Genomic DNA, 24443 nt, shown 5'->3' on the forward strand with positions numbered 1-24443 from the left:
TACCAATAATCCAAGTTGAGGTTGAGTATTGGCACTCCAACCCCCAAGATGTAGCTAAGCAAATACTTAGCCTTGCAGTAAATTTTATCCAATAAACTCCTGCCCAAACCCAGAAGTTTTATGAATTCATACTAACAGACACCAAAACCTATTTGTTCAAATCCCACAAAGACAAACAAACGCAGTCTTATGTTACTCATACCGCGGTGTGGATTAACAAAATTATCTCACCAATAGAGTGGGGTACGCATCCTGCAAAATATCGAAAGCTTACTGAAGCTTTTGTTCCCCAATATTATAACTATTTTGATTATCAAAGAGCGTGGATTAATGCATTCACCTTCCAAAATAAAACTAACAAACATTCTTGGTTTTTACTCTAAGGAAAGCAACTAGCTTCGGAATTTTCCAGTGGTTTCTACACTAATGGTGGCCAAATTTTGGCCACACATTTGAGATCCTTCCTCCCCCAGTACGAGAAGGATATGAATATTTTACCCAAAGATTTCATGATGATCGTCAAAATCCTTTGCTTTTACAATTTTCCCACAGGTTCCATATTCCTTGGATATTTTCATAGAAATTCGCCTTTCACAAGCCAGAAGGGCACAAAGAACTTCCATGGTTAGCCCTTCAGGGATATTACAAATGGTACAAGAATTGGGATCCGACGGAAGCTTATGTACCGAAAGTAGATATATTAAGTTGACCCAACACCATTCACACCCTGAAGTAAGCAAGACTTGTGTTTTTATTTGCCTGGAAAGAATAAATAATTATTGAGTGAATTTTGGTACTCAATGTGAAGTCTATGTTTCACACTCATATAATTTGATGTCTCTTTCTCATTTAAAATATGCTCTTTCACAATATGAATCTTTCCTTATTTTTCTTGATGGTATATGTCAATAGCCAGCCATCAGTTTTGCCTGTTTCTTCATCTGTGTCATTCACAAAAAAAATTAAATTCAAACTTAAATAAACAGATGCAATAAATTACCACTAATGTTTGGCCATTCATAAGGTCTAAGCACAATAGTGGTATAAATGTAGCTTGAAAGAGTGACAGTGTTATGGTGACCATCACCATGTTGAACTTGTTTAACATCGTTAACCAAGAATTTGCACTAATAATCAAGACCCACACATATTTTCACACTATTTTAACATAATTTAAATATATTTTCATTTTCAAAATTAATTTATTCGAAAATATTTTTTGAATTTTATTAAATCAAGAAACTCGAGATTAAACTAGTTATTAATTCGTATCGGATTGCAACTAAATTTAGGCAAACTTTTTAAATTTTGATCATAATTGAAACAATGGTCACAATTGCAATGTAATTGACCAACCGATTTTTAAATTGTCTAAAAATTAAATTATTTTGGCTAAATCCTAAATTAAAATCCCCTTTTTAACTCAAAAAACAGCCCTTTTCAGCTTTTTGGGGACATTTCTGCAAGCCCAAAACCACCAACCCAATTTTATCTTTTCTTTTCTTTTTAACATATAACTATCATCCCAAAAGAAATGAAATAAAATTCCCTTAGCACACTCAGCCAACATCTGTAGCCCGACCCACACCCTTATACACTTAATCCCTCTTATCCAACAACAAACACACGCAACAGCTTCAACAAATAAACAGTTCAACTACTTAGCCACAATTTCAATGCTCAACAGTAAAACAACGACAAAAAATAGCTCAGCAACATTCGTACCATTCCTCATCCCAAATTTGAAATTTAATTTTTCTAACTTATTTTCCGTTCTTACACCTCTTATTTCCCCTTAAAATAATTTCAAAATCCTCTATAAATACCCAACTATATAGAGAGAAAGGGGGAGAACTTTTTTGGGAAAAAATTAGGAATTTTGGGGGAGCACTCTTCTAATCTCACGTAACCAAGAAGTTCTCGGTGAAATTCGTCTAAATTCCTATTCAACTCCAGTAAGTTCAAGCCGAGTTTTGGTGGTGATAATTCATCGTGATAGACTCATAGCCCCAGTCCGCTGCCCAAAAATCGGTAAGGGCTCCATTTTATTTTTTGCACTACTATCTTTAAGTGGTGAATTTTTTATCGTTATGAATTCTGATGTGGCTGGAACGGGTTTAATCTCTGTGGGATTTGGATTATTTAGATGGTGTTTTCTGGGAATAAGATTGAAATCTGGTTTTGGAGGTCGGACTAATTTTTTTTGTTTGTTGTGATATCGCCGTAGCCATGACGTTTTTTATACAATTTGCGGACACGGGTTGTTATAAAATGAACAATTATTCTTTAGGTGTCTGTTTGTTTGCCTAAAGTGTTTGTGTATATTTTCAATATGTTCATGTACATGTCTGAAGTGTTGTTGTTGGAGCCTAAACTGGTGTTGGTAATTGTTAGTAGTGGGTGGCAAGTACCACTTGATTTTGTAACGTCTTAATCATTCTCAAATACTATGAGTCAAAAGTGCACTCAAATGGTCTTAGAATAAGAGTTTTTCTTTTCTCTCCAATCATGTTCTGTTTAATAATAATTGTTATTGCAAGTTTTTGGCTTGAGTTTTCAAGTTCGATGTTGTCTCCTCATTGTCTTTCTATTAAACTGCAACTTACAGTATTTGAATTTTTTTTAAAAAAAAGATAACAAATTCTCGTTGGTATAATGGATTGGTTGCAAATCTGCATTCTCTACTGTTGTCCACCTTCTATTCGTGTAACAGCCTTTTAAGATTATAATCTATCTATTTTTTTGTACATTACTGGACCTAAAATTTTCATGATCACCTAAAATCTGCATCATAAAACTTGAAAGAATAAAACTAGGCAGTGCGTTTTAGCTCGATTCATATTTTGATGCATTGTGTTTGGTTGCATTGTTCTTGGTTCCTGCTTGCTCACTTTCTTTATGTTGTTTGCGCTATTTTGAATTTTCTTTAGCACATGATTATACCTTATGTGTTTGATTATTATGGTTTGTGTAAATCGGTATTTTGTATACTAGTTTGCTTGTCGTATTATTAGATGCATATTAATCCTATCTCTTCTTCTCTTTACATGAACTCTTCCGCATGAGTCCAATGGGACTCCCCACATCCTTGCATTTGAATGCCGTCTATTTGAGCCTCATTAAAGTCTGAAATTAGGACGATATACATAATACAGCACAAGTATACAAACTGGTATACACTAATATACAGCAAGTATAAAAGGAAAATCGTAGCTACACATTATCACACCATTTATGATGAGAAATGCAGGGGAAATAAGGTTTCTTAGATGCTGATATACAGTGTATATGCAGTGGTATATACAAAAACGTTGAGACTTAAGCTGTTGATATACAGATAGTATACATTTCAGAAAATGGACCCAAAGTCCATAATTCAAAGCCCAAAAAATGGGCAGCTTTGTTAATGGGTCAATTAAGGGCCCAATTTCTAGTCTTGTATTATTTTGTAGCTTGTATTGTTTATTTGAGCTAACTAACATTTGTAAATTAATTAATCTAGGTGAATTCAATAAGATGTTGTCATTTTATTTTATCTTAGTTTTCGTTACTTAATTCATAATTTCTTCACCTAATTTGTCTTATCTGAAAAAATGGATTAAAATGGTTTCTTCCATTTTCTCCTTAAAACAAGTCTTTTAAAAATGAATATTTCATTTTTATATGACATTTATTTTGTTCATATGATTAATCATTTATTTGATTTAAAGTAATTTTCTCTGAACCTAAGAAATTAATCTCCAGATAAGAAACTAATTTATTTCAAAAATCAACTTTTTAAAAATTAGCGAAGCATTTTTAACTTAATATTCTCTTAATATTTTTTTTTTCAAAGGTATTATCTATTACATAATCAACTTTTCTATAGTAATAAGGAAATAATTTCAATTTCTTCTTCTTTTTACAAAAGCAAAATTCATCTTCCACTTAAGTCTGAAAAATTGTCTTAGTTTAATTCAACTAGAATGTTTTTCGTTGTATAAATGAAACCTTTTTGAATGTTTTAAATAATTTTAATACTTTTTTTAATAAAATCAAGTCTTTGTAAAAATTAGCCAGTTTTAGTTGGTCAAGTTAGTTCTTTTTTGGTAAACCATTTTAAACGGACGCTCCTAAGTGCCTTAAAAACCTTCTTAGGGTGTTAATTAAACTCTTACCTATTATCTCTAGTTTTAAAGGTTTATTTTTATTTTTGAACCTTTGAAACTCCTTTTTCTTGATTTTTTTCTATAAAAATCAAGTGGCGACTCTGTGAATTTTCTTAAAATTAGTTCAAAACTTTCTAAAATCTTTTGAAATAGTTTTAAGAAGATCAAAATCATTCTCACCAATAAAAATTCGAAAGGGATAAAACAGTACTGTAATGTATCCAAAATTATTCTGAAAATACTGAGACTAAGTAAACAGCAAAGTTTTTGGGTATTCATAACCCCCAAAACTCGATAGCATCAACAGTAGAAACACACTAAAGCCTCAAAAGCATAACAAGTAGTCATTGTTCAAAAATTCAACTCTTAAGCATTTCATCAAACACATGTGGGTCATGAGTTAAAGCATGAAAAATAGTTAAATCATGTGATATTAGCATACTTGCACTATGAAAAACATGATTTAAGGATTCAACATGAAAATATCATCCAACGTGGTATAAAAATTAAAATTTATGGAAGTTCATGGATATAATTCATAAATACTTGTAAAGATCATGATTTTAAACATGAAAGAAGGTTCTTGGACTCCATGGGTGAAAATGACCTATGAAGGAACATCTAGCATACCTTAATTGCTGAATTTGTATGAGTTATTGGTGATTTCTTGAAGCTTGAACTTAGATTTGAAGAAGCTAGAGTTTTGTTCTTTAGAGAGTTTATGAAAAGATGAGTGGTTTTGCCCTTTTGGAACCTTAATCTCTTGTTATGGGTGAGGTAAAGTAAAGGAAAAATGACACAAACACCCCTACATTCCCATAACTTATTAAACTGAATGTGACCAATGACGCGATAAGCGACGCGCCCTGTTGCACCTACCAATGCGATAAACGGCGCGTCGCGACCATATCGCGCTGTTTCTCTGGTTTGAACACTCAAACAAGTCTCAAACCCAGTCAGAAAAATCCAAAACTTACCCGAGACTTGCTATCGACCACCCCGATCATAAATCAACTTAAAAATCGACATTTTAAGTCCGGGAAGGTCAGAATTAAAATCATCAAAATTTAAGAGGCGTGGAAATGACTATGTCTTAACAATTAGTTAAATTTTTCTAAGTCTTGGACCCATTTAACATGCCATATAAAACTGAAATGGACTAGGATCTTACGGGGTCTTACAACAAAACACTACAATTACCACCTCTTTTATCTTCTTTCTAATTGCACGATGAGTTCTCTCTTCACGTTATTCAATTAAAAAGTACTTAATACACTTTAAAAGTAATTATTCGATGGTTTCTTAATTGAATATCTTGAAGTTAGATAGTATTCAATTAGGAAAACTTCCAGGTGAAAGAAAAGATAGTACTTATGCATTTGATTTTATTTTTTTCTTGGTGGATGGTTGTAGTTATAAGAGGGGTTTATGTAAAAATTTAAAGATTGGGGTTATATGTAATAATAATAAAAGTTGGAATTGGAAGTGGAAAATAGTGAAAACAACAAAAAGATGTTTTCACTTTTCAGAATTCAATTCCGAAATTATTTTTAAAATTTTCATGGCCAAACACCACAACTTTAATAAAGTGAAAAAAAATTGGAATAAAAGGAAAAAAAATTTATGGCCAAACGGCCCTTAAGATTTATCAACAAACTTACATTTCTAATTTGATTGGTAGTAAAATTTTATTGCTTACCATGTGTAATTTTTTATCTTCTTTAATGTTATCTAATAGGGTTTTGTTAGTTTTCTATTGGTATATTTTGAAAAGTGAAAACTATTGGTAAATTTTGTAATATTGACTATTAAATAGTATATTTTTTGTGATTTGCCCCTCTTAAATATTATATTTTTGTGATTTGCAGCTCTTAAATAGTATATTTTTTGTGATTTGCCCCTCATAAATAGTATATTTTTTTATGATTTGCTCATAATTAAACCATTGATTCGTGACCAGCCCAATTGACCTATACTGACTCGTCTATATAATGAGACTAAAATCAACCTCAATGATCACTGTCAAATTCAAATTTTTGTTTTCCTAAAAAAAAGATGAAGAGGAAATATCTCATTCTTTTCTGGTAATTTCAATGAATTTGGTGAGGAAGTTTTGTACAACACGTACTAGTTTTAGATGATAGTCCATCCTGAAGAATAAAGGCTGGGACAATTTCTACCATATGCGTAAGTCATTTTCTCTATGAATTTGCATTTTACAGACATCGCGAATCAAATTATTACTATTTTGTATCATGATTTCATGCACGATGATTCAATCGGAATGTTAGTTCAGAACGGATGTGAATTTTTATTTTACAGAACTAGTGAGTCTAATAATTACTATTTTGAATCTTGATTTTATCTAATAATTACTATTTTGAATCCTAATTTTATGTAGAATGTAGAATTGTACGATGATTCAATCGAAATGTCAGTTCTGAGTATGTTACTTTTTGTAGTTTGAAAGTTTTAATAGAAAATTGCACGATGATTCAATCAAAATATTAGTTCTAAATGGATGTGAATTTGCATTTTACAGAACTAGTGAATCAAATTATTACTGTTTTGAATCCTGACTTTATGTTTGTTAGAATGTAGAATGTTACTTCAGAACAATTACTTTTTTTAGTTTGAAAGTTTTGATAGAACGGCATAAATGAATGTAGAATTGCACGATGAATCAATCGGAATGTTAGTTCTAGTTCGAGAGTTATGATAGAACGGCCTAAAACCTTTTTTAATTTAAATGTGATGTGAATTTTCATTACAGAACTAGCGAATAAAATTATTAATGTTTTACATCCTGATTTCATGTTTATGATTTAGTCGGAGTGTTAGTTCAGAACATGTTACTCCTTTGTGTTTTACAGAACTTGCTATTATTGTTGATATAGATTGTTTTGGTTCTTGATTTCTCTGTTTGTTACAATATAGAACTACATTTTGATCAGAGTGTGTGTTTGGAACACGTTAGGTGTTTTACAGAAATTGCAAATTAAATTATTCTTGTTTTGGTTTCTGATTTCATAGAATTTCTCCCCGGGTTTGGATTTTACTTAAATTTGTCTAGGATGATTTAATCGGAGTGAAACTTTGGAACACATTACTCATTTTTTTGTATTGCAATGGCAGTCATGGCTTTAAATATGGCTTCAAATTGTAATGGTATAATGCTATTTATAAAATAGAAGAAGTGATATCTAACCACCGACAGCGTGTGAGAAATTGGGCTTATGTACTTGGACTGGATACAAATGAGCCTGCTTTAGCTCCAGCTGGTCCAGGCCGCCAAGGCTTGGCTTAGCTGGCTGGGCTGGCTATGGATGAGTTGCCTCAAGCCCTAGCTTGGTTGGCTGTGGTCGGTGGACCTAATTTAGTTCCCGCACAAACTCTACAATTTTGAAACCATGTTTGTATAAGACATGCACGTGACCTGTATCTTTACCCACTCGAGAACGGTATTGATTAACATATGATATTTGTTAATGCGACGAACGTCACTAGAGCAGAATATAATGAGATAGAAAGATACTGCCAAGCAAGTCCATAGTTACGTTTGCTTCCATATCGACCCAAGTAAAAGTTCAATGTTACTGCTATAGCTTTACTGACAGGTAATAAGTTCGATCTGAATTTGTTTTATTCAATTTACTATGCGTATTAATTTTACTTTTTGGTACATCAGGAATAGGACTATTGGGTTACCTTGTTTTTACAGTCACAGGATAGATCAAATAGCTTTTTGGAACACTCATCTTTGTCCTCACTGAGTGGATGCTAGAGGATATCCAATATCACTTATAATCGGCTTGAAGTTTCACTTTTTTGAATCTATGTTCTAATAGGTAATTGTTTGCTTCAGTACTTCCATAGCTCGTAACATTGCGGCATTACTGGATTTTCTTCCAATAAATATACTCTACCTATTATTGATACTATTGGTCACGAATGCATTTTAAGTTTGTAATATTCATAATATCCAGTTGTTTCTTAACCTTCTCAGCAATTTCATCACAACATTTTTTAATACACTCAATATGCTACAAACCCTTCCTACATCTTCAATATAGAGATTAAAGTTAAAAGAGTCAGGTCTAAGTTTATTGTTGTTCCAGTATATTATGACAGAAAAACAGTTTTATAACCATTTTGATCAAAGACAAAAACCACTGTAAAGTCACTTATGATATAGAGTAGACTATTATACCAGCAATCTCAAAGAGTTATATAAAGTCCATAATAATAGATGCTAAATCTGCATAATATGTTTAATAAGCATCAAATAATCAACGATAAACAAAGTTTGATGAGAAACTAGAATTAAAGGTGAACAAGAGAAACAACGATTTATCTTACTTGAATAATTGTATCTTGGATCTCAAGTTCCTTCATGACATCATTCTGCATTTCATTAAGACCAACCTTTGCATCATTATCATCATCAGTACACTTTTGCAGTTTGAATTATGTCATTTATTGTGTCGAACATATGTTAAGCCGTAGTGGAATTAATGATAAATCAATTCTTTTTCTTATCTTTTCCCTTTTCTTACAATTCACAAGATTGGAAGGCTACGTTGAAGACCCCACTACCTAATACTAGATACAAAACAAAGGTAAATTCAAAATTATCCTTTATATATTTAGTTCGCTACATTATGTTCTCTTTGTTACAGCAGGTTTGTTCTGCTTTTTCTCAATTTTAATTTTCACCGATTTGTCTCATTAGGTCAGTTTGATTTCTCAAGTATTCAATCATTTTATTGTCAGTTGAAAGAAACAAAGTTATATTCCTATAAGATGCAGAAGGAATCAATTTTTTGAAAGGAAACACTCCTAACCTTTATTATGAAACATATGTATAGGAAACATGTCATTATAGTGAGTAAATTTTACTTGAGATATTTTTCAAGCAATCCGAACATGTCTTGATGAGACTCTTCAACAGATTTTACAGCCAATTTATCATCATCATTGTACCTCACAGACTAGGCATGTGTCGCCCCAGGAAAAATCTTCACAAATATATCAATTTGCACCAAAAAATGACCATAAACGTGCATTTCATTCTCGTTTGTTGTAATACAAAAGAAAGGATTAAATGCTAAATTATGAAAACCAAGCCCTGGTACTACAAAGATAATTCATTCTAAATCATGCTTGAACATTTCCAATGTTGTGCATATCATCTACAAAGAAGATATGCAATAGAGAATTCACACAAGGAAGAAATTTCTCTCTTTGTTTCAATTTGTTTGTCTTCTTTTGACTTGAACAGAGTTTAACAAAGTAAATTGAATAGAATCTTCGTGTCCTAAACTAAAAATACCTAAAATGTACCAAAATGTCTTTTAATCTTGTGATCAATTTGTCATGTGGAAAGTTAGAGTCAGAAGTTGTACCAAAATTTCATTTAATCTTGTAGACTCAAACATGTCGTGTGGGAAGTTGGAATTAGAAAGGTGCTAAAAAAAAGGAAAGACACATTCTTTTAAAATCTTTTTAGACCTCTTTGGATGCTTTTTTACTCCCAACATGCTACATATATACCTTTTTAAACTTGATTCTTGAATAAGTCCATACAGACATATATACCGTAACATCCTCCGACCCAAATAACCTTCATTCAGTGAATCAACAAGGTCTGGTTTCCTTTTTAAACTAACTCTGGAATCGATATATGCCAGACCATACAGAGAGACTCCTGCCATGATTTATGGAAATGCTTATTATTATATCTTCTCAAATCACCTAGACTTCTTTTTGAATTAAATCTACCTAATAGGTGGTCGGTTAGTTTAAGACCCTGTTGATTCACTGAAACCAAATAGAAACAGAAGTCGTAATTTGAAGGTCAGTTGTATTTACTTCCTCTTAAATCAAGTTAATATTGAGGAAATCAGAACAACACAAATATTTACTTACGGATGTTTACATTCTATCAAGATATGTTATAATTGTCAAAGTGTAATGAAATCCTGCCATATGGCATCAGTCTTAGTCAAAGCATGCCAGCTAATGGAAAAGAAAAGTAAAACGGAAGACATTGACAAAATCCCATTTAGCATCCACAAGAATGTCAACTGGCATAGTTTACAAAGAAACTTTTACGATCATCCCCAAAAGAAGACAACCTCTATGTATAAGCAAGATCAGGCAAACCCACAAACATATCTAAATAGCAAGGGATAAATGACTAAAAAGAGGGAAAAACACAATTGCATAAACCAAAAAAAACATAATACAATGACAGTTACTTACATTGCTTAAAGCGGATGCTGGAATTTGATTAGATGATTTAGAAGAGTCTAGAATAGGCCTTACAACTGCATGAAGAAAGAGGCCCGAAATTGCAAAAAATATAAGACAAAATAAATTCCCAATCAAAGAAAAAGGCAGATAGGAATAGAAGGTCAATAAGTGTCCTTTCAAAAAACAATATAGAAAATGTACTACTTCAGTAGGTAATTGAGTTATCATCATTGCGATGCTTCTCATACTAAATATCATTCTTGAGAAGTTTTTCAGTGCGCATCACTGCAGAATTAAACACAAATGATTGAACCTCAAAAATCTGGGGACACAGATATACGTTATACTATCTTGGACCGGTACAATACTTTTTCTTTTCTATTCCATTTCTTGTACGCATCCTATAATATTGAAACCCGTGAACTTTCTTAAAACAAAATTGATCAAATAAAGGAATGAAACAAACACCCATAAATCTTTAAACTCAACTTCAAGAATGAAAAAAATCCACAAATTCCTTTTTGGTTTATAAGACAGATCCAATCTTTAAACTCAACTTCAAGAATATAAAAATACCCAAAAATTCCTTTTTGGTTTACAATATAGACTCAATCTTTAAGCTTAATAATCAAGAATGGAAAATCACCTAGAAATTTATTTTGGTAAACAAGAAAGATTGAATCTTTAAGCTCAATATTCAAGAATGGAAAAAACCCATGAAATTTCTTTCGGTTTAAACAAGAAAGACTAAATCTTCAAGCTCAATTTCTCAAGTATGGAAAGAAAAAACCCAGAAATTTCTTTTGGTACTCAATCTGTAAGCTCAACTTCAAGAATAGAAAAACAACTAGAAATTTCTTTTAGATTACACAAGAAAGACTTAATCTTTAATCTCCAAGAAGAAACCAACTACATCTGATTAAGAAAAATCAAAGACAATCAGGAAAAAATAGAAATATATGAAAAATAACATGAATTAAAGATGGAAAAAACATTGACAAAAAATCATGAGATATAGAAAAAACTATTACTTCGTCAATTGAAGAACGCGGAGAAGAAGAGGGATGAATGATCATGAAGAAAAATAGGCGAGAGTTATCAAAGAGAGATAAGGATGAGATTAAGGCAATATACGTGGAAGAAGCTGAAACATTTCTTCCTATTTAAAATTGTGAAATTTCCCTCAGTTGTGCCAAACAGGTGCCTACTTTAGATGCTTTGTTTCCTCTTAAATAATATTTCCTCCGTCCAATTTTACTCGCCCCAATTTTTCTAATTTAATTTCTCATTTTACTTGTCATTTTTCATTAATCAAGAAAAGATTTTTTTTTTTTCATTTTTCCCCTTAGTACTAATTGTATTTTCTTTAAATTAAAATGTAAACATTATTTAATAGGGGTACTATAATAAATTAGTTACGTTATTAATTATTTTACTTAATCAATGTGCAATATCAAATTGGGAGGAGTAAAATGGGATGGAGGAAGTATAGGAAAATAAATTTTTAAAAATTAGAAGAGCATGGCCTGTATCAGCACGGACCCAACATTAGAATTTTTTGATCATGCATGCAGTGGCGGATCCAGGATTTTTATTTAGGAGGTTCGATGAAAATCTCAGTTTTTCTTTGTAGGGCCCTCTTAAAAAATATTGTGTCATTTTTTTGGAAGGGGTTGAAAATTAATTTTAAATTATATAAATCAAACTAGTACTGAGAGCATAAAAAAAGATTATATATATGGAAATACTTTTCACTCCAACTATGTAAAAAATTTGTACAAAATAGGATCAACATTTATAATTGAAAAAATAAAAAATAAATAACTTTTAAGTAAATAATAAATACTCACAAATGGATTAAATCGACTAATTAATTTTGGTTAATCAAGCCCAATTGCCAAAGTGAAAAAGGCCAAAGGCCATTACTCATTAAATATAAAAAGGAGTGAGAAAGGGAAAAAGCTTTCAAAAAACTACCAAAATCGTAGCACCTGGGAATCGACCCTTCGACTTTATCTCTGAAATGAACCCGCTTGACCATTGAGGTACGTCTTTCAATTGTGTTAAGGGGGTTCATTAAAGTCGTTATATCCTTATATTTCAAATATAAACTTATATATATAATGTAATTTCTCAGTTAAGGGGGTTCGTATAACGCCCCGAGAGTACACCCTAGGCGCTACATGGTGCTTACAGTCCCGAGGGACCATAAGCTAACCCATAAGATGGTACCTGCCTTGAGCACTGGATAATATAATAACATATGCGGAAGAATAACTGATAAGCCATAAGGTTTTAGCAACTGAAAATAATACTGAATCATGAATCTCAAAAACAACTATCTGAAATTGATAAAATAAAGATAAACTGACTGAGTATCTGCAGTATCCAAAAGCTTCTAAACTGACTTAATATGAGTTGATGGGACAGGCCCCAAATAACTCCAACTAACTACTGAACTGAATGCATGAAACAAAATAGTTTTTCTTCAAAGTATGAGGACTCACCACTGCTACGACTGATAGTATGGGAAGTCTATACGCGATCTAGGAACTGGGCGTCCGAACCTATGATATGATACATCATAGCACAAGAAAAGAGTATGTGATCAGTACTTTAAATGTACTGGTATGTTAAATGCGGTAGGCTGATATGCATGGTTTCATGATCATGAATAATAACTATCTAAATATATATATATATATATATATATACATATATATATATACACACATATATATACATATAGATATATATATATACACATATATATACATATATATATACACATATATATACATATATATATATACACATATATATACATATATATACACATATATATACACATATATATACACATATATATACACATATATATATAACATGAAGTACTGAATAAAGTGCATGAAATCTATAGATACTGAGGATTCGTGAAATCTGTAAATACTGAGGATGTATGAAATTGTAAGTACTGGGGATGCATGACCAAGCATATAACATGTTCTAAATATAATCTGTAAGTACTGAAATATTAAAATCTAATAACTGAATCACTGATATCTATATGCTATGGTCAAGCAACTGAAACTGAATTACTGAACTGTTTATTGGACTGAGACTGTGGGAGGTATCACTTAACCGACATGCCCTAATTTGAGCTAATTGGGGTCCAATTTTTATCCTCAGTTAGAGGAGTGTTAGTACCATACCATGGGTACTAACACTGACGGTGTGGATCCACTATGTTGATGTACTGTCCTGAAGGACTAAGGGTGTCAAGCCTAAACTGACGGGTGACCCCTGCGAGGTAATCAACCCTAATCTGATGGGAGACTCCTCATATCCTACTCTTGCTATATAGTTCTGTAGTATAGGGAATGCTACTAATGACTCTACCTAGCTAGTGGGGAAGCCACCATCCCTGCACTCACTCGCTGCTAAATCCTACTCCCAACTGAACTAGCTTGGAATGCTTAAATGTTCTAAGTTTAGCTGATTTTGATGACTAACTGAACTAAAAATACTCATAACATATTCTGAAACTATTCTGAAGATACTGAGACTAGGTAAACAACTAAGTTTTTGGGTATTCATAACCCCCAGGATTCAATAGCAATAATAGAAAAATAGTAATTAAGCTTGGAGGACATAACATGAAAGATTTTATCAAATATTCATTCTTGTAGGTATTTTATCAAACACTTGATATTCATAGTTCAAGATAATCATGGAAATAGTAGGAAAATTAGAGTAATATTATGAACACTTAATTATGATTTAATTCAGTAAATAGCAACATTAAAACATATGGGGTCTGATAAACAACCTCAAATTCGTGTAAATATGGTATAGAATTTTGATTCATGGGAGTTCATGGTTAAAATCACAATTTAAAATTATAATAACTTGTAAAGATCACAACTTTAAATTTAAAAAAGGATACTTGGACTCCATGGGTGGAAGGAATCCATGGATGAACCTTAACATAACTGAGTAGTTGAAATCTTGAAGTTTCTTAGAAATTTTCTTGGGAATTGATCTTGAATCCTGAAGGCTAGGGTTTTCTATTTGAAAAAGAATGCTCTTGATTTGAGAGGAATTGAATAAAATAATGAGTAGGCTTTTAGGGCATTAATTTCGTATTTTGGACTGATTAGGGTCATGGAAAAAGACCCAACTTTCTCATGAAATAATTAAAATTTTCGTCATTGACATCCCGATTTTTGGCTTCGGTGCAACGTGGTACAATCACATCGGGCCACTGGAAAATTGATGAACCCCATTTTTCCCAGCGGCATGACGTGATACAATCGCGTTGCGCTACTGGAAATGGACAATCCCCAACTAGGCTTTTGGTGTGACACGATGGTAATCGTGATACCTCACTGGAAATTGACAACTGTGAAAATGCCCCTTGATGAAACGTGCTGCTTATCACGGTGACACACTAGAAAAGTATGAACGTGAAATTTTCCATCACCACGACGCGACCTTATCGCGTTGGGCTACTATTTTACACTAAAATTGTCATAACTTCTCACGCGAGTATCAAATTTGGGAGAATTTGGTATCGTTGGAAAGCTAATTCAATTTTCTATGATTTGGTGGGTCTTGAGCTGGAAAATTCTGAGTATAGAAAAATATATGCTCATTTGAAGTTGACTAAAGCAACATTCTTATGAAAAATCCAGTTGGTAGGGATTATATTGATTCGTCTAATAGCTGGGAATTATTTGGGGCCTTAATATACATCAAACTAACTCAAATAACTATCCAAGAATGATAATATACTATGCATGAGCTTTGAACATGATGCTAACATTTGTTTGGGTTTTGGGGGTATTACAATATCTCCCCCTTGGGAACATTCGTCCTCGAATGAGACTGGTTAAGCTAAAAAAATTGAGAAACTGAGATTATATGCTGAATATACATGATAAAAATGTGAGTACATGATTGAGTCTGAAACATAACACATGACTGAACTGGTTCTGTGAATGCATGACTGAATGAGAAGATATGCAGCTGAAATTGAGCATGGAAAAGAGTGATTCTAAGGGAAATTGTTACCTTAGGTTGGGAATATTGAGGAATCTGATATCATTTACTGAACACGCATGAATGAGAACATGAAAGAATAACTGAGTCTGAAACATGATACATGAACTGAATTGATTTCTTGAACACATGCAGTGATATGAGAATAGTTATAAATCTGAGATAGGAATGAGGGAGTCAATTATGAGTAACCATTATCTCCGGCTAGATCTAATTTCATGAAGAAAAAAAGAGAGATGTAGTACATGAAAAGCTCAGGGTATAACATCTCCCTCTTGGGATAGTTCGTTCACCGAATGATACTGACTTGATTGAAACACTAGGAAAACTAAGATGATGCACAGAACGCTTACAGACTGAATCATGACTGAATATCTGGGATCTAAAATATGATGCATGAACTGAACTGGATTTACAATTTACATGGATGCGAACAAATTATTTCTTGAAAGGGATATATTCATGAAACTTCAGGTAGCAAGACTAGGTTGGAAGACATAAAAAACATAGGAACTTGTCTGTCTAACTGCTAATCTAAATTACTATTTATACTGACTAACTCATTTAGAAAGCTTATACTTAATTAGAGTATTTCTTCGATGCTTTTTCTAAGAAGTCCTAGTGATTTCAGGGAGAAAAGAATCTTGGGCATGGTCTGAATAAGACATCTGGATACAAAATCACAACAAGGGTAAAATTCTATAATATGAAACAAAGGCATACGAAACATCAGCTAGGATAGAGCTACAAGGCCTTATGCACTGCAACTACTATCTTTCAATCTTAGATGTACTCCTTGAATACTCTCTCAACTATACCTTCCACCTTAATACTGCACTTCACCTGAGTCTACTGAAAATATTCATAGAGGCACTAATAACTCTACCTACTGAAGTCTATGCTGAATTGAATTCTTCCACTATGTAAAAGCCTATTCGAATCCACGAAATGCACACATAACACTGTAATACTAGTCTGAGTCATGAATTCAATACATTCTGCATTTTTATAACTTTCTATTTCCTGAATAATTTTAATTACCTATTCAACAACTAAATACAACCTCTTTTTTTCCATTCAGTAACACGTAATACGTTTATCCACTTACACCCCAACATGACATTCAAGCCTATCTTCATAACTACCATCTCATGTAAAACAAGCATGCAATAATCTTTTTTCTTAACATGAAACAGTTACTTTCTCCCATCTAAAAAAATTACTCATCATCACCAGTATTTCATAAAGGAAGGTCAATGAAAAGTTAGAACATGAGATCCTGAAGCATGGAAGAAATACCATGCATAACTTGGAAACTTAACTGTGGCCTGAGGAATAGAGTATAATGGCATGAATCCCTTAAAGAGGTCTAAACTGAGGACATACATAACACAAATCTAAATCTCGCTGATAATTAAGAGTGTAGCATGAGTCATGGAAACTAAGCATACTGTAAAACATGAATACATGAGTCATGAACTACAAGACCTGAGTTTGGAGTTTTTGAATTTGCAAAATATGATTTGGACCGCTGGGTGAACTGGAACTTCTCATACTAGGAACTGGAAACGTACCTAATTTTTCTATAAGGTGCATAAATATGAACAATGGTCATGGAGATATGTGCAAAGCATTAGTAGATACCTTGATGACTGAAAACTTTATGCTAGGGTAAGACTGGGTCGGGCATCTTCTTCCCCTACTGATGTTCTACAACATACTGACATCCTTACTAGAATCTAAGAGCTTGTCTTGGTTACTTTTTCTATCATCTCCCCCTTAGCTTTATGCCATTATTCTAAGTTTGTGGACCCCCTTACTAAACTTTAAATTGAACTACACTCACTATACTCTATAGTCTGGAATACAACGACACACGTATATAATAAACTTACTCTGAAAGACTACACTTGAAAGTGTAAAACCCACATCTAATACTTCCTTTTGAGATACAACTCCATCTTTCTATAGACCTAATAGTCATCATATAATTTCTTGAACAGTTATTAACTTAGAATATTCATGAGTATCACCATATCCTGAGTTAACACCATCTAGAGCTTCAACTCTTATTTCTATTAGCTTAATCTTCAAAGATTCAAACTTAGAATCTAACACTTAACATGGATATCCCAAACCTTTAATGAAGCAGTATGCCATAGCCTACTAATACCATATCTCTAAACTTATATTTTTCTTACACCATGAGAATTACCACTGCACTAACATCAACAACACATAATTTCAAATCACTAAGCTTAAATTCTTGCATACACAACTTTAAGCCTACCGATTCATATTTTATACAAGTAGCCCCATGGAATACATACTCTGCTTAATCCGGGTAGTAGTATCCTAACTCTATACTTCTTCTAAATTCCTAGGTTCATACTTCTAACTTTGGGTTACATGCTATCATAGGATTCTAAGAAGGAATCTGAAATCACGTCAGACTCCTGAGAACTGAGGTACTACCCCTTCATTCACTGATTGGTTTATCGAGAGGTTGAAATTGAATTACTCTATTTATGGAATCAACTAAAGTGATTTAATGGGATACTGAAATCAAGCAATTTCTATATACTCGTCTGGCTAGGATAGATTTATCCAATAGGATAGACACTAAGAAGGTCTATGCTAAGGTTTCAAGACTGTCACTTAACTCGACAACTACATAGGGGTTACAAAACAACGAGAAGCTCCAGGATCTAACCAGAAAAACATGTAAATAAAAGGATGGTAACATACTTATAACCACATATAAACAAGCCTATTCTTATGCTGACCACTAGTAGTACTAGAAGTAGCACCCTGCTGAGTTAGATGACTGGATGAAACTGGAGGATGGTTGGACCGGCCCTGTTGACCACTCTTTGGGCAATCTCTGACTCTATGGCCTGGCTTGCCACACCCAAAACACACATCACTGCCGACTCAACACACACAATTATGATTCTTACCACATTCTTCACAAAGTGGATTAGTACGAATACCCTTCCCAAAACCTTGTGACTTAGAGCCTGGTGCTCTATCTCAACTACCATTCTTAAATTTAAGCATTGGCGTACTGGCTAAAGGTAGAGCTAAGGCTGATAATTTTTGATGGAATTGGGAGCGGTTACTATCCCTTGACCTAGGCTTAAAACTACTTATTCTGGCCCTCTTATGCTTCCTCTCTTTCTTCCTATGTTCCCCTGTCTTACTAAGCTGAGCATAAATCAAAACCTAGATAGGAAAACAACCAGTAAATTGTTCAGAGCTACTACAGAATAAGCTAAGGTAGTGAAAGTAGCTCTAAATTTAGTGTGAGTGACAGGCTTGTTCAAGGGATATTTTAAACAGGCGGAGTTGTGGGCTGATTACCATTTCTTCTTCCATTGTTATTTCTAGAAGATATTTTCTATACATAGAAGGATGGATAAGTTAGGAAGAGAGTTTAAATAGAGCTCATGCTCTATCGCATGACATGAACACTGAAAGAAGGAAAACTTTTCTTAAAATGACCTGTAGCCTCTCATCTATAAGTGTGGCACGCTTCACACTCATGTACAAGACTCTACTTAACATGGCTTTCAGACTTCCTAGGACACTTTAAAACCTTAATTTCTAATACCAAGTTTGTAACACACCGAGAGTACACCCTAAACGTCATACGGTGCTTACAATCTCGAGGGACCATAAGCTAACCCATGAGCTGGTACCTGCTGTGAGTACTAAATAATATAATAACATATGTGGAAGAACAACTGATAATCCATAAGGTTTTAGTAACTGAAAACAATACTGAATCATGAATCTAGAAAACAACTATCTAAAACTAATAAAATAAAGATAAACTGACTGACTATTTGAAGTCTCCAAAAGCCTCTAAACTGACTGAATATGAGTTGATGGGATAGGCCCCAACTAACTCCAACTAACTACTAACTAGAAACGGATAATCCCCAACTGGGGTTTTGGTGCGACTCGATGGTAATCGTGATACCTCATTGGAAATTGACAACTGCAAAAATGCCCCTTGGTGCAATGCGTGCTTATCACGGTAACACACTAGAAAAGGACGAACGTGAAATTGGCCATAACCGCGATGCGTCCTTATCGCGTTGGGCTACTATTTTGCACTAAAAGTGCCATAACTTCTCACCAGAGTATCAAATTTGGGAAAAATTGGTATCATTGGACAGTTAATTCAATTTCCTACAATTTGGTGGGTATTTAGCTAGAAAGTTCTAAGTAGAGCAAAAGATATGCTCATTTGAATTTGACTAAAGGAACATTCTTATGAAAAATCTAATCGATAGGGATTAAATTGATTCATCTAATAGCTAGGAGTTATTTGGGCCTTAATATACCTCAAACTAACTCATAAAACTATGTAAGAATGATATTATACTATGCATGATCTTGGAACATGATGCTAACATTTGTTTGGGTTTTAGGGGTATTACAGTTCGGGTGACCTCTCACTCCCACGTAGATTCTTCCCTGCATGCATGATTAAAATTCAATTATTCAGTATTTATATTTTTGTTTAACCTTGCACACTTAAAAAGTTACAAGATGCAAAAGTTCAATGTCTATACAAGACATCTAATCGTACTATCAAAATTAGAAACCCACTCAACCTGGACTTAATATATATATATATGTATGTGTGTGTGTGTGTATATATTAAGTCGACCCCACACCATTCACACCCTGAAGTAAGCAAGACTTGTGTTTTTATTTGCTTGGAAAGAATAAACAATTGTTAAGTGAATTCCTATACTCAATGTAAAGTATGTGTTTCACACTCATATAATTTGATGTCTCATTCTCATGTAAAATATGCTATTTACCAATGTGAAGGTCTCCACCTTTTTCTTGTTGGTATATGTCAATAGCCAGCCATTAATTTTGCTTGCTTCTTCGTCAGTGTCATTCATATCTGTATACATATGAATCCTAGTATACAAATATTAACACGATCATTTGTATATGGATTATATATATGTACATTCACAAAAAGGTTAAATTCAAACTTAAATAAACAGATGCAATAAATTACCACTAATGCATCACCATTCATAAGGTATAAGCACAGTAGTTGCATAAATGTAGCTAGAAATAGTGACAATGATATGCTGACAATCACCACGTTGAACTTGTTCAACATCATTAACCAAGAATTTGCACTAATAATCAAGACCCACACATATTTGCACCCTATTTTAACATAATTTAAATATCTTTTCATTCTCAAAAATAATTTATTCGAAATGTTTGTTTAATTTTATTAAATTAGGAAACTCGAGATTAAACTAGTTATTAATTCATATCGAATTGTAACTAAATTAAGGCAAAATTATTAAATTTTGACCATAATTGATACAATGGTCATAATTGCAATATAAATGACCAATCAATTTTTAATTTGGCTAAAAATTAAATTATTTTGGCTAAATCCTAAATTAATTAGGGTTATTTTTTTAATAACCCCAAAATCCCTTTTTTAATTCAAAAGATAGCCACTTTCACATTTTTGGGGCCATTTCTGCAAGCCCAAAGCCACCAGCCCAATTCCATCTTTTCTTTTCTTTTTAACATTTAACCACCAGCCCAAAAAAATAAAATAAAATTTCCCCAACCCACTCAGCCAACACCTATAACTCAGCCCACACCCTTATACACTTAATCCCTCTTATCCAACAACAAACACATGTAACAACTTCAACAAATGAAGAATTCAACTAGTCACCCACAATTTCAATGCTCAACAGTACAATAACAACAAAAAATAGCTCAACAACATTCATACAATTCCTCATCCCAAATTTAAAATTCAAATTTTCTAACTTGTTTTCCATTCTTGCCCATCTGATTTTCCCCCAAAATAATTCCAATATCCTCTATAAATACCCAACTATGTTGAGAGAAATGGGAAGAACTTTTTGGAAAAATTTGAGGATTTGGGGGGAGTACTCCTCTAATCTCACGTAACCAGGAAGTTCTCGGTGAAATTCGTCTAAATTTGTTGTAATCGTCTAAATTCTGATTCAACGACGGCAAGTTCAAGCTGAATTTTGGTGGTAAAAGTTCATCATGACAAACTCGTAGCCCCGGTTCGCTGCCCAAAAATTGGTAAGGGCTCCATCTTTTTTTTTCTGCACTACTATCTTTAAGTGGTGAATTTTTTTGTCGTTATGAATTCTGATGTGGCTGGAATGGGTTGCATCTCTGGGGGATTTTGATTATTTAGATGGTGTTTTCTGGGAATATGATTGAAATCTAGTTTTAGTGGTCGGAGTAATGTTTTTTTATGATATCAGCGCAGCCATGACGTTGTTTATACAGTTTGTGGATATGAGTTGCTATAAAAATGAACAATTATTCTTGAGGTGTCTGTTTGTTTGCCTAAAGTGTTCATGTATATGCCCAAAATGTTCATGTACATGTCCAAAGTATTGTTGGAGCCTAAACTGGTGTTGGTAATTGTTAGTAGTGGGTGGTAAGTACCACTTGATTTTATAACATCTTAATAATTCTTAAATACTATGAGTCAGAAGTGCACTCAAATAGTCTTAGAATAGGAGTTTTTCGTTTCACTTCAATCATATTGTGTTTAATAATAGTCATTATTGCAAGTTCTTGGCTTGAGTTTTCAAGTTTGATGTTGTCTCCTCATTGTCTTTCTATTAAGTATTTGAATTCTTTTTTTAAAAGATAACAAATTCTTGTTGGTATAATGGACTGGCTGCAAATATGTATTCTCTACTGTTATTTCTATCTACCTTCCATTCATGTAACCATATTTTAAGATTACAATCTATCTATTTTACGTATACTGTTGGATTTTAAATTTTCATGATCACCTAAAATCAGCATCATAAAACTTGAAAGAATAAAATTAGGCAGTGTGTTTTTGCTCGATTCATCTTTTGATGCAATGTGCTTGGTTCCTGCTTGCTCACTTTCTTTATGTTGTTTGTGCTTTTTTGAATTTTCTTTAGCACATGATTTACACCTTATGTGTTTGATTATTATGTTTTGTCTAAATCGGCATTTTGTATACTAGTTTGCTCGTCTTATTATTAGATGCATACTAATCCTTATCTCTTCTTCTCTTTACGTTAACTCTTCTGGATGAGTCCAATGGGACTCCCCACATCCTTACATTCTAACGTCGTCGATTCGAGCCTTATTAAAGTCAAAAATTGGGTTGATATACATAGTATAACACAAGCATACAAATTGGTATCCGCTGATATATAGCACATATACATGTAAAACAGTAGTTTCACATTATCACACTAGTTACAATGGAAAGTAGAGGGAAAATAAGCCTTCTTCAATGATGATAGACACTGTATATGCAGTGATATATACAAAAATGTTGAGACTTAAGTATTGATATACAGATGGTATACATTTCAGAAAATGGACCCAAAGTCCATAATTCAAAGCCAAAAAATAGGCAGCTTTGTTGATGGGCCAATTAAGGGCCCAATTTCAATTCTTGTATTATATTTGTAGCTTGTATTGTTTATTTGCGCTAACTAACATTTATAAATTAATTAATCTAGGTAAACTCCCTAAGATGTTGTAACGCCCTGAGTTTGCACCCCAGACATCACTCGGTGCTCATAATCCCGAAGGACCACAAGCTAACCCATGACTGGTACCTGCTGCAATATCTGAATAATAATAATAAGGAAATAAAGAAAATGGGTTGATATTGTCATAAGTTTCACATCTTAACATCAAATACAGATAATGAAAAACTAAAATCTGAACGTCTGTTTGAAATAATATAGTTTGAAAAGCCTCTAGCCGAACTGTTTGAAAATGGAGTTGATGGGACAAGTCCCCATCTAACTCTGACTACTGATAATATACTGAAAATGCTGAAATAACAACTTTGTCCTCAAACTATAAGGACTCACCACTAAATCTGCTGATAATGATCTGGGCTGCTAGGTATGGTCAGGAGCTCGTACGTTTGAACCTATGATTTATGACATCATAGTGAAAAATAAAGATATGCGTCAGTACTTTGAATACTGGTATGCGAAGTGAGGGAGGCTTGTATGCTTGGGTTTATATGCATGAACAATAACTGACTAAGTAACATGAATATAACTGATTGAGAATATATGTATATCTGACACTACTGTAAATACTAAATATTCAATGATATTCTCATAACTACGTATGTTGTAACTGAGATTTATGTTAACACTGGGTACTGAATTCTGATAACTGAATGACTGAAATCTAAGTTTACTGATATTGAATTACTGTATACCGAGTGACTATTTCTGACAGTCCTAATTTTGTAGAACTGAACTAAGTTTTATACTGAGCTGGGTGACTGTGTCTGGCAATCCTAATTCTAAAATTGAACTGAGGTTTTACACTGAGTCTAAAACTGAAATTGTGGGAGTGTTCATCTAACCGACATACCATGGTTGTGACTGAGTTGGGGTCCAACCTATGACCCCAGTTGGAAGGGTGTTAGCACCTTGCCAAGGGATACTAACAAAGGCTATGAGTGAACCCTCTCTGACAGGAAGCTTTTTTGTCAACCCTCGTTGGCAAAAAAACTTGTACGAGATGTATCAACCCTATACTGGCAGGAAGACATCTCAACCTACGTTAGCTACGTAGTTTTGTAATGCAGGGATTGCTACTAAGGGTCAAACCCTTTACTGACAGGAATGCCCCCATCCCTAGGTTCACTCGATGCTGAATCCTAATCCCTACTTAATAGACACTGAATTGATTTCTAAACTGTTCTAGGCTAGACTAAACAATTACTGATCGTGTTGACTGACTGAACTGAACTGAGTTCACTGAGTACTGTAACTGATTGAAAGTTCTGTGTTCTATTTGCTGACTGGATTTACTGAGTTCTGTACTGACTGAATGCTACTATACGTGACACTGCTGAGACTATTCTGAAGCTATTGTAATTCTATTTAAATAGCTAGATTATCAGGT

General features: G+C 33.2%; 1 protein-coding gene across 1 annotated transcript; it reads right to left on the reverse strand.

Moving 5' to 3' along the window:
* Positions 1–733: 733 nt before the first annotated feature.
* LOC107851805 lies at positions 734–11285 on the reverse strand. The gene is made up of 3 exons (XM_047401469.1): positions 10413–11285; positions 8508–8552; positions 734–941 (listed from the first exon to the last, which is right to left on the reverse strand). Exons 1-3 carry the CDS (start codon positions 10659–10661, stop codon positions 906–908), a joined length of 330 nt encoding a protein of 109 aa, XP_047257425.1. The 5' UTR covers positions 10662–11285; the 3' UTR covers positions 734–905.
* Between the last annotated feature and the right edge of the window lie 13158 nt (positions 11286–24443).

Source organism: Capsicum annuum, chromosome 12, assembly GCF_002878395.1.
Source record: "Capsicum annuum cultivar UCD-10X-F1 chromosome 12, UCD10Xv1.1, whole genome shotgun sequence".
NCBI classification, from domain to species: Eukaryota; Viridiplantae; Streptophyta; class Magnoliopsida; order Solanales; family Solanaceae; genus Capsicum; species Capsicum annuum.

Bases quoted from the DNA above. Each gene is read 5' to 3' on its own strand.
- LOC107851805 (XM_047401469.1), bottom strand. From the start codon at position 10,661: ATGATATTTAGTATGAGAAGCATCGCAATGATGATAACTCAATTACCT. The intron at 8,553-10,412 runs GTAAGTAACTGT...AATGAAATGCAG, and splicing joins CAGCATCCGCTTTAAGCAAT to AATGATGTCATGAAGGAACT. The intron at 942-8,507 runs GTAAGATAAATC...TGAATGACACAG, and splicing joins TCCAAGATACAATTATTCAA to ATGAAGAAACAGGCAAAACT.